Source organism: Aptenodytes patagonicus, chromosome 5 (assembly GCF_965638725.1).
Source record: "Aptenodytes patagonicus chromosome 5, bAptPat1.pri.cur, whole genome shotgun sequence".
NCBI lineage: Eukaryota > Metazoa > Chordata > Aves > Sphenisciformes > Spheniscidae > Aptenodytes > Aptenodytes patagonicus.
In genome coordinates, this window is record NC_134953.1 from 64,845,290 (window position 1) to 64,857,299 (window position 12,010).

A 12,010-nucleotide genomic window follows, 5' to 3' on the forward strand; every position below is an offset into this window, starting at 1 on the left:
AAACCCACCAAGGTTTATTTCATGAACTCTAGGCTAGATGCTCTCTCTCCAATAACAGAAGCTTTGCTTCTGGACCATAACTCCAAACAGCAGAAGCCTCAAGAAAAAAAGGGTTCCAGTACATCCAATTTATGACTGTTGGGAAAAGCAACAATCACATCAAAACAGCTACTCTGAGAACCTATCCAGCTACAGGCCATTACCCTGCAGTTTAAGAGTATTTCACTCCATTGCTTGAACACATTTATATTCTTTCAGGCAGTTTTCCTGATGTTTTATAAGGATTCCCCAATGCAACAACAAACGATCTTTCTTTTAATAGTATCACTGGATGCGTTGTAACCTGCATCTAGGGACACCCTGCTCTGCTCAGATAAAACTTAATTGTTCTTCTGACATCGAACAATGAAGGAACTTTAAACTCACCTAATAAACGAAACAGGACTGTTTTTAACATTTTCCATAGCCCCAATGCCTACAGGAGCATGTAACAAGTAAAAAATTCACTTCAAAAAATGTTTCAAGAGAGCATGGATAACTAACATACACCTAGTGAGCAAAGAACACATTTACTTTTTTATATGGTGTCAAATAAGAGATTAGATGGTAGAGGTCCTGCTTCTGTGGGTAAAGGAAAACCAGAGATCAGTGATACTGTAGAACATTTTACAAATAAGATTTCAACTGCTGGCAACAATTGGCAAAATCCCTACAGCATGTCTGTATTGTCTCTCCCCAGATTATTTCCTTCAGTTTCTATTGCCTGGATGATCTTTTGTTTTCTGTCAAAATATCAGATAGTATAGGTGAACACCACAAAATGATGTAGTTTGGTAGCGGAAATTTCAGCTCATGACCTTTTAGGTTAATGGCACTATTTAAATTTAAGACACAATGAAACTATTAACCAATTACTCCCACTGACCTCACTGGTAACTGGAAGATAGTCAACATTGAGAATGAGGCCAATTATTTAGATGCTATCATCTGTTCAGGAAGCCACCCTCTTCAGCTGGTTCAGAGACTATCCCAGGCCGGTGGATGATGACATGGCTTTATCTATTCCTACCTTTGTCACTTCTCAGCTGCCATACACTAGGGCATGAAGACACTGATGCTTAGGAAACTCCTACTAGCTCAGAACATTCCTCAGCAACCCAGATTACTTTATGCACACCAAACACCAAACATTTTCTTTTGCTCTTTCCACCATCAGTCAGGACTTAGAAGTTCAAGACTCCAGCCTTCATTTTCAAGAGCCTCCATACACATGGCCTGTGCCCACAACGCCACAGACTATGAAAACTTCCATGACAAAGACTGCAGCTCTGCACATGTTGCTGACAGATGCAAAGCTTCCTCAAGTAATAAACTCCCTGAATCTCATCACTTGCTGTTCCATGTGGAAAGCAGGGCCAACCTTTCCTTCTGTATCATGAGACCATAACAGCAATTTATTTAAAAAAATCTGTCAAAACTAGATGCTATTGCACATGTTTCATAAGCTTTTAAGTAATGAATGAAGGAAAGACATCTCGCAGATACAGTCACATCAACTACACAAACCAAAATAAGACCAGATACTAAAAATGAATGTTGGGAAAAACAATGTGTAAGTGTACACAGTAATATCTTGCTCCAAATGCTTCCACAAAGGCCCTGATAGAAATAATTTTAAAAACACTGAAATCAAGCTTAATGAAGGCTTTACTTTATTCAGCTATTTAAGAAACCAGAAAAAACTTCACAATTTCTACACAGGAGACTGCTTGTAAGGTTCAGATTAAGATGGACAGGCCAGATGCTCTGGTGTACCCAATTTGCTCATCAGCACTTTCCTATCCTGTCCACAAGCTCAGCCTAACCATTCTGTTAAAGCATGACTGCTGAGCATCAGAGCTGATGGGTTAACAGAAAGGAGAAAAAACACATCAGCCAATGACAGTCCCATACCACAAGAGGATCCCAAATGCACTGTTCAACACTACATAAGCAACATAACCTGGCAAAATTTCAAACAGGTTTCCAATAGAATGATCTGCAGAGAGCAGCATGAAATTCAGGGAGTCAAGCAAGGAGGAAGACCTGGGGCCATGCCACTGCCAGGTATGCTCCTGAGTATTAAGTGCCCTGATCAGTCCCACCTGCAGCCTCCACCACCACCCCTGATCCAGGTGCTCCATTTAAGCTCAAGGCTGGGGCATAGAGGGGAAAAACCCCAGCCTTTCACTTTGTAAGGAGACCACTTTACCCTTGAGAAAGTGGATGGAAAAACAGACAATAGGCTGCATACATCCAGCTGTAATCTCCAAAAATGCATCTCTCCAGTATAGGGTTGGCATTTTTGACAGTCGTAAACATTTCTAGGGTAAGACTGGTTAGATGCACTGACATGCACACAGATCCAAAACATGTATCTGTACTACATGCAGCATCCTGGTATTACAGGTGATTTCTTTTAACTAGGTGGTGCCACAAAAGGTAGTTAGTTCTGGTTAATAACCCTGATTCAGAACTCTGTTCAGCAATGTACTCTCATTAGCTAGACGATCTGCGTAAAAGGAAGAAGCTACACTGTCACAGCACACGGAGCCTGGGGCTGACCTTAATATCTTCCCCCACATACCAGCAGAGGACAAGAGAAGTCTGGCATCAGTTTCTCTCCTTTCTTCTGCCAGAGGAAGATACCTGGGCTGGAAGGCAAGTTTCTCACCCCTCCAGTCACATTGCCAGCTGTGGCAAATATGGAATGGCAACTTCTCTTCTTCCTAAGGTCCCACTGGTGAAGTGGGAAATTTGGCTGTCCTGTTAGTATTAAGGTATCACAGGACTCTGACTTACTGGGAAGAAGAGAGGCTTCACAAATCATGTGAAAGAATAAAACCTCCTGACATTATTCACAGCCAGTGTAAATTACTTGGACTGGAAAGTGCCCAGCATGACATGGAATCGCAGTGCAAACATACAGCATTTATTGCTTTTGATCTTCTTGCTCCTTCCTCTGTATCACACATCTGCTATGACAAGCTACTGTACACTGCCTGGTGGACATTCCTAGGTTCTTCCTACCTACACATAGGTCCTACTCAGGAGTCTGAGATCCCTTAGCTGATTACTGCAAGAGCAACCTACGCAGCAGATTTATGCAGGTCAGAGGGACAAGACAGATAAGGATACATCCCAGCACTGAGTGAAACATGCAGAAAGAGGTCTTGGACATGACTGCAAGTTCAGGTTTAGTCCTCTTTTTGCTAGGCGCACCATTCTTCCAGGATTTGCTTTATTGGTCAACAAATACCACACTCCCTCCTGAGAATGGAAAAAAGCAAAAGAAACCACCCAAACCAATCTGCTCAATGTGTTACCAACTTGAGGAAATGCCATTTTTTTTCCTTCTCTACCAATCTCTTCATCTTTGATTCCTTGACCACTTTCATCTATTGTATTTATTAATTTTATCTGGCTGCTGCCATGTCGAAGTACAAATGCAGAGAGCCATCCTGGTGCTACTGTGAGGTCTCTGCTTACGTGACAGCCTGAGAAGAGCTCCAGTGAGCCAAGTACAAACCATAGCATGGAGCACTGAGCGAGAGGGAACTTAAAAGGAGATGGATTTGAATTACTCTTCAAAGACAATTAAAGCTGATGTTTTCCTTAAAGCAGTTAAATTCAGCAATAAGTACATTAACAGAAAGGCTAGTATTGCAAACACCAACAGATAACAGGCATCTCAATTCAACCAAAATGTAAATTGCCTGGATTATGATATGCTACCTTGGATGTCAACAAGTGCATACAAAGTGCTTTATCTCTTCTCATCATAGCATGGGAGAAATAATCTCCCACACTATCAAGGCTGCTAGCAGGAACCTTGTCCCATGGAAATCGACACTTGTCTAAGGTTTCTGCATTCAGTTTTGCTGCTGTGCAATTCCATTCTATCGAAGGGATGAGCTCAAATTAAGGCTTTTCTGGGATGTTTGATTTTGCAAACCCTGTAGTAGTTTAGCATCTTTGAAACTTCCACCTTTCTGTCATCCATTCAAGACTTGCCAGTGGGTTAGAAAGTTATTAAGCAGGGAATATATGACCAACAGGCAAGCAGGATAGGATAAGGACTTTTCTTAGAAAACTAAGAACAAAAAACCAAAAGCTATTCAAAAACACAGCTACTTGAATGGGGAGCAATGATTAAAAACTGTTGGCAAGTGACAGACCTGGAAACAGGAGTCTGAGTATCAGACCAGCTTTGTATCACATCAGCTTTGTATCAAAACTTCTGTAAATGAAGCTTGCTAATCTCACATCTAGAAACAGTAATAACCTCTCTAGCAAAGCCATAGGTGCTTAATACAGCTGTACAGCACAACCTGAACTGGAGCAACCAAACCCTGTTTGCACATCCCCGTAAGCCATGTAGCAGCCACCCATCTGCAAACCCACAGGAAATTGCATGCAGCCAGCCACTGGGTAACTCATCATATCCCCTAACAAGCTGAAGCAGATTAACTAGGGTATTATTACTTCCATAAATTGGCATGCATGAGGAGGTGAGGTAAATCTTCTGTAACCTAAGCAGAGGGTGGGCTTTAGGATCCTCTATCTGGTAGGAGAATCCTTCCAGGAAGACGAGGTTTTGAAATTTTAGTGGGCAATGCACACAGGAGATGGGCAAGTTTTCTTGGCCCCAAGGGTGCCAGGCCTTCTCTTTTGACCTAGAAAGCTCCTTCAATAAAAGTGTTTCTATTCAACAATAACCATTATCATATACCTTAAAGAATTTGGGGTTCTGCATAAGGAATGAGCAACAGCTTAGCCAAAGGTAGCTTCACACAGATTACTGCAACTAAAGAAACTGGCAAGGATGTCAAAATGCATGAATTGGGGTGTAAAAACACTTACTAAGAAATTTGGAATTATGCATTCCTAAGAGAAAGTAAACACAAAATGAACATGCTTGTTGGGAAGGTCAGGAAATCCACTGTTTGTGTTACTCGTAAGAAAGCATCAGCACATAGATATTTATTTTATAGCAAGCCAGTGTGCCTAACTGAAGAAGGCCTAAAAAACAAGGGCAGACAAACTTGAACAACAGCAAGATGCAAAGACCCTTTAGCTATACATTGCATGGAAGTATGGAGGACAATGGTTCAAATAAAGTCAACTGTGCTGGAAATAGTGCATGAAATCCCAGAAGTGACAAAACTACTAGTCAGTGAAGAAAATGAAAGGAGCCAAGTGGAAGAAATCAATCAAGAAGAAAAAAGTAAGCTTTTTTATAAAGGCAGGCAAGGGGCCAGATAACATAGATGGACACACATGCAAAAAAAATCCACAGGAAAGTGTAGCTTTATCTAGAAGTACAGCAAGTGATACATTTGATAATAAACAAGGAAGCAGGGACAGATTTGCTCCAAACTAAGGAGTGACAGCAAGCAGTGAGGGGTGCAAACAATTTTTCTGGCACTGGAAAAAACCTTCTAATGCAAATGGATGAGCTGATTAACAAAGCTTGCAGAGACTGTTGTGAAAGACGGGTGGATGGAGAGAACCCAAGGGAGACAGTAAGAGCATGTAAACCATATCAGGGAGCAGCTGACTGCATTCAGAAGGAAGAGGCTATAGGAGCACTTAGAAACATGAAAACAAGAATATGACCTAGGCTGTATGAAGCACCAGTAAACATACTGAAGTGGATGGCAATAGGAGGCATCTGTTGAATGTATTCTTAAACTGAAGAAGTATCAGCAGTTTTACAAATAATACCATTTATTATTACTACTTTTTATAATCAGGGGAAGCACCAGAACACTTATTTTTACTGAAGTCATACAAAACCCACATAGAAACCACACTTGTTTTTCAGTACTAAAACCCAACTGTTGAAAGGTGGGAAAAATCCTTAATTTATGGAAATCCCAAACCCAATCTTCCATGCATTAACTTTAAATCATTATGGAAACAAAGGCTGCATATTTTCTCTATTACGAGGATACAGAAGTATGTTAACTTCTTTTAAAAATAGTAAACTATGTCAATGAAATTGCAGATGCTTCTGTGCACTTCAGGGACTTCAAACATTGCATCAATTATCTGAATAAGTAATGAAAAGACATTGTGAATAAAATGGTTCACCAAGCCTGGTTCACAAGTCAATTGCTTTTTGAATCCAGTAATATACTGTAATATTTGACATGTTATTTCTTTTCACGAGAGGTTAAGAGTTTTCTGTGCTTCTATGCTATACTTGCTGCGAACAGTTTGGGGAGAGAAACAAACTGACAAAATTTAAAAGGCTGCAAGAAGTACAACACGCATTTAGATCCTCCGCTATAACCCTCTTTCCACACCAAAAAACCCACTGAAATCAGAACTCTGAAGTCCAACCAAAGGGGAAACAAAAATCTCACCAGCAGTTTGGGCTAGTGATAAGCAATTTAATGCTTTAAAATTCAATCTTTGACAAACTAGACTAGGTCACAGTAGAACACGAAATGTCTGTTTGTTGAGCTATCGTTTCCAAAGAGTCTCTCTTACTGGCACCTGGAAACAGAGCAAGCATAAGGCTGATTATCATTTCCGTAACCCCCAAGGAAAACTATCATGCAAGATGTTTGAGTAAGAGCAATGCTGTTCCAAGGCAGCATTCATAAACAGAACAAAGACTAAACAAAAGGCTAAACAAGTACATCATAATTAGCAACTACAACCAAACTTTCAATTAAGATATGTAAGAAAAATCAAGGAGAGCTAATTAAAAAAACACCAGCATATATACTTTCTTAGAAAAATCTGAATTGGTACTGTAAAGTAAACAGGCTAATTGGAAGTGACCACAATTATTTTGTCACTGTTACCAAGTTCAGTCATGATTTTTCAGCTTGCTCTTTAATCCTACATCTTGTTTGCACTCCTTTGTTGTTTGAATGCAGGATTCTTCCACCCAAATTCTTCAAAAACTGAGCAAAAGTAAAGAAAATACCACAGAGATTTAACTTTGTATGACAGGCATATTTTGTCATTAGTTTTGAGACACACTCTTTTCTGCCTAGGACAGTATTATTCTTACAGGGCCGTAATTTTAAATATTATACACTGCCCCCATTCATCCTGAACAAATCCACAGTTACTACAAATGGATCCTGATACATTGCTACATCAATAATACTATACTCCACAGGTTTCTTTTATCCAGGCAGCTAGATCAGTATGAAAATATGATGCGGTTTCACACAGATTTTACTGTGAGGTATGAACTTCCCTTAAGGCCAAAAAGCAGTTACAGATAACAGGAATCTAACTGGCAATATTAAGGTTTTACTTCTTTCCTCTTATATACTACCCTTCCATGAAAATACACATCCATTCTCATTTTTGCCATTCTTCAAAACCGTTACCAGGCTGATTTGAACAGTAACAGTTAGTTAACACTGACAGAAACAAGCAAAGAAAAATGCTGACACAACCTAGAGTTATTTAAGAACTTATTTGCCACACATCTATTTCTAGAAAATTAATAAAAAGTTGTGACTCCCAGTTGTAATAACCCCAGGTATACCTAGGCAAAATAAAAATAGGTAAAAAAGGAATTCCCACCCACAATCCCAGAATGCAAACAGCAAAATGATTTGCAATTAACAACTTCTGCCTCTCCCCAACACAGTGGGCATGAAACCCAACACCCTACTGAGATACACATCAACTATTTCTGCTTAGCAAAATCTTAGCAGGAACCATCTTTCAGAAAGTTATTTCTGCAGTTATGTGGAACCAAAATTCTACTTTTTAAAATATACTCTCACATTTAATAGAAATTGACAGGCTTTTTTAAAAAAAAAAATCTGTTCTGGTGTATCACTACACATTAGCCCAACATAATCCTCAAACTACCCAGGAAGAGTTCGCTGCCTGCAGCAATGTTTTAAAATCCCATGCCCATTTTTAAAGTTAGAGGCTGCAGGGCCACCACTGGATTGCTGTCCTGCCTGTAGCTTTCAGACTATTATGGCTGTAGGGCGTCACCTTTTTTACCTCTGCAAAACCAGGGTATCCTGAACCTGTAAAGCAGTTTTGTCTTAACTAATGCCATAGCACACATCTTACTTAAAAGTAATTCATTTTAAACTTCTGAATTTGAGGCAGTTGTATCTTTATAGTGAGACAAAAATATGTAAAGAGTCCTTCCTGTAAATGTCTAAAAAAAGTTAACTGTGTTTCAAAACCCCTTTAAAGTTTAGATAAAAACACACATGCCTGTGCTACGTATCTCACTAGCAATGCTGAACTGGAATGCTGCAGGAATCGCCATCTCCTCAGACCATTCCCAGGCTTCTCTACTGCCAAAGCTAGACCTGCACTTCCTCTCTAAGTCTACATTTTTCTGTTAAATAGGTGGAGTAAAGTAAAAGGCTTATTTCTGTGCAAAGGCTTCTTCCTCTGTATAGAAATAAGCCTCACGTTGTAATTGATTTTTTTTAAATATAGTTTAAATTATTTTGGTATGATTTATCTTTCCTTACTTTTTCCTAAGACATCTCAGAATATTAACAACGAAATAAACGTAATAATACTCTAGCATCTTCAAACATTACCTAATTTAAAAATCTAATTTACTTTTCAACATTTAGGCTTCCTTACTACTTTGTATGTCACTCAGTGTGGATAGCAAAATTAGACTATCAATTTCAATTTTGCTTTGAATATGTTGCAGGTTCTGCTTCTCAACCACTAGAACAGCGTTCTTGTTTAAGGTTTCCAATATTGTTCCAGATTGTTTTAGATAAAAAAAGGGAACTGCTTTAATTTTATTTAAAAAATTCTCAACTGCTCTCCCTGGCCCTTTTTACAAGGAAAGGCCAAGTGTTGGCACAAAACTAAACCTCCAATGTATCTGTTAATAGTATTACGTGGCCTTCTACTAATACAAAGAGACAATAGAAGCCTTAAATAGTGCTGAGGGTGCCATTGTGTACAATGACCTTCCAACCAAGACAGTGAGAGACCTGCTTAAGAACCGATAAACAAATTGAACCATGTAATTGTATGGAGTTTGAATGGCAAGGTTTTGGGGGTGGGGATGTGGGGCTACAGGGCTGGCTTCTGTGAGAAGCTGCTAGAAGCTTCCCCTTTGTCCAACAGAGCCAATGCCAGCCGGCTCCAAGACGGACCCGCTGCTGGCCAAGGCTTAACCCATCACCAGCTGTGCTACGTAGCACCTCTGTGATAACATATTTAACAAGGGGAAAAGTTGATGCGCAACAGCAACTGCAGCCAGTGAGAGCAGTGAGAATATGTGAGAGAAAGAACTCCACAGACACGAAGGTGAGTGAAGGAGGGGGAGGAGGTGCTCCAGGCACCGGAGCAGATTCTCCTGCAGCCCATGGTGAAGACCATGGGAGGCAGGTTGTCCCCCTGCAGCCCATGGAGGTTGACGGTGGAGCAGATATCCACCAGCAGCTTGTGGAGGACCCCACATCAGAGCAGGTCAATACCTGAAGGAGGCAGTGACCCCATGGGAAGCCCACGCTGAAGCAGGCTCCAGGCAGGACCTGTGGACCCATGGAGAGAGTAGCCCACACTGGAGCAGGTTTGCTGGCAGGACTTGTGACCCCACGGGGGACTCACGCTGGAGCAATCTGTTCCTGAAGGACTGCACCCCGTGGAAGAGACCCACACTGGAGCAGTTCGTGAAGAACTGCAGCCTGTGGGAAGGACTCACATTGGAGAAGTTTGTGGAGAGCTGTCTCATGGGAGGGACCCCATGCTGGGACAGGGGAAGAGTGTGAGGAGTCCTCCCCCTGAGGAGGAAGAAGCAGCAGAGAAAACGTGGGATGAACTGACCACAACTCCCGTTCCCCATCCCCCTGCACTGCTGATGGGGGGGAGGTAGAGAATTCGGGAGTGAAGTTGAGCCTGGGAAAAAGGGGGGAGGGAAGTGTTTTAAGATTTAGTTTTTATTTCTCATTACCTTACTCCGGTTTAATTGGCAATAAATTAATTTCCCCATGTCGAGTCTGTTTTACCCGTGATGGTAACTGGTGAGTGATCTCCCTGTCCTTATCTCAACCCACGAGCCTTTTGTTATATTCTCTCTCCCCTGTCCAGCTGAGGAGGGGAGAGACAGAGCAGCTTTGGTGGGCACCTGGCATCCAGCCAGGGTCAACCCACCACAGTAATGCAATATGAATTATTCCACTCTTGCTTTGGTGAAATTTAAAAGATGATTTATCACCATAGGCAGCCCTATTTCCAAGTCTCCACAGTCAGTATGAGTCTATACCTCTTATTCAACATGTGCCAGTACACTTACAGAGCACTCAAAGAAAATATTTAAAGAAATTTATCTTTTAACACACGTGTTCATTGATAACACTTACTTTGGCAACACCATTTTTTTTATATTATATAGAATAACAAGTAAACAGAAGTTTCAAATATATCAAAGTTACCCTTTAAATAGCTTGGAATACTTAATATTATCAGTCCATTACAGGAAAAAAATGCTATCGGCACAAAACCGTGCTAACTTCCATAGTAAGTATTATGCAATTAAAACTATACTGTCATGGGTAAAAATTTTAATTAAAAACACCATAACTGTGCTAATCACAGTAAACTAGATGGAGCCTGAAACTCTTAAATTCGCCATCACGTACTGAAATAAAGAGAAACCATTTGCACAGTCATTACACCGGTGAATTTAACCTTTTCTTTTTGGTTCTTACACATTTGATGCAATCAAGCCTCTAAACCTACTCAGTCATTAAAGGTCGTTAGCTGCAAAGGCAGCGTCACGCCGTACAGCTGCCCCCGGCGCTCCTGCCCGCACCCCCGGCTGCTGCCTGCTGTGAAGCCCAGAGCACGCCCTCGCAACACCAAGGCAGCCAGAGGAGGCTACCGAGCTCGGAGCAAACCGCTGTGGGGACCGGGAGCACAAGAAAACTCCGGTGAATATCTTTTCCTTCCAGAAATGCTCGTTTAGGAAACACCACGCAAAATTACCTCTTTTTTTTAAAAAAAACCCATTTCTTTAGAAGCAGAAGAAATGCACCTGGGGCGGTGCGGGGCAGGCGGCCTGGCCGCCCCCGAGCCCAGCCGGGCAGCGCCACCCAAACCACCGCCCGGGCCGGCCCGAAGCGTGGCCTCGGTCCCGGCAGGCGCCACCCGCCGCCGCGCCCGGCCCCCGAGGACGGCGCCACTCGACGTCCCGTGGGAGGATTTACCCCTCCGCGGCGGGTCCGCCGCCTGAACGGGCGAGCGGGGGGGGGGGACGGGGGGGGACGGGACGGGGGAGGTGAGCAGGGGGCTCCCCTGCCTCGCGGCCGCCCTTCCCTCCGCGCACCGGCAGCCCGTACAGAAGCGGGGACACACACACCAAAAGGCACCTCCCCGCCGCGATGCCGGAAAATCACGTTTTCCCCCTCGTTTCCGCAGCTGCCGGTGCAGCGGGGACCTCGCTCCCGTGTGCCCTCCCCCCCCGCGGTGGCACTTTGCGGGCCGAAGGGGGGGTGGGGTGGGGGGGTGTTTCCTCACCGCGCCTTGGACGCGCATCTTCTGCCGCGGGTGAAGCACGAGACGCGCGCGGCCGGGCAGCACGCGACGGCAGCACGTGGCGGTGGCGGCCACGGGGTCTCCCGCGCAGCCGGGCGGGGCGGGGCGGGGCGCGGCGCGGCGCTACGGAGCGGCGTGAGGCGGCGCCGCCATCTTGGTAGCGGCGGCGCCCGGGTGGAGGGGGGTAGTGTGATTGAGGAAGGGCTTTTTATCTCACATGGGCGCGTTGCGAAATCAGCAGCAGCTGGGGGAGCTCGTGGGGGAGTTCGCGGGGCAGCTGGGGTGGGTGAGAGGGCACCCGTGTGGGTCGGTGAGCCCCACGGAGGGGTGACCCCCGTGGATGAGTGCGTGAAGGTAAGCACCGGAGCCAGGGTAACGTACCCAGCGGGTCCGCACAGCTCTGCTCCTTCCCAGGGCCGCGACGCATCCAGGTGCCTCACGATTTGGAAATAAAAATAAA

At 43.5% G+C, this 12,010-nt stretch overlaps 1 protein-coding gene across 1 annotated transcript in view; it reads right to left on the bottom strand.

The window, feature by feature from the left end:
• ELAVL4 (ELAV like RNA binding protein 4) overlaps positions 1–11,553 on the bottom strand; it is an 84,277-nt gene extending 72,724 nt beyond the window's left edge. The window contains exon 1 of the mRNA XM_076340231.1: positions 11,533–11,553. Coding sequence (XP_076196346.1) covers positions 11,533–11,550 — 18 coding nt within the window. The 5' untranslated portion in view covers positions 11,551–11,553. The remainder of the gene's footprint in view (positions 1–11,532) is intronic.
• Between the last annotated feature and the right edge of the window lie 457 nt (positions 11,554–12,010).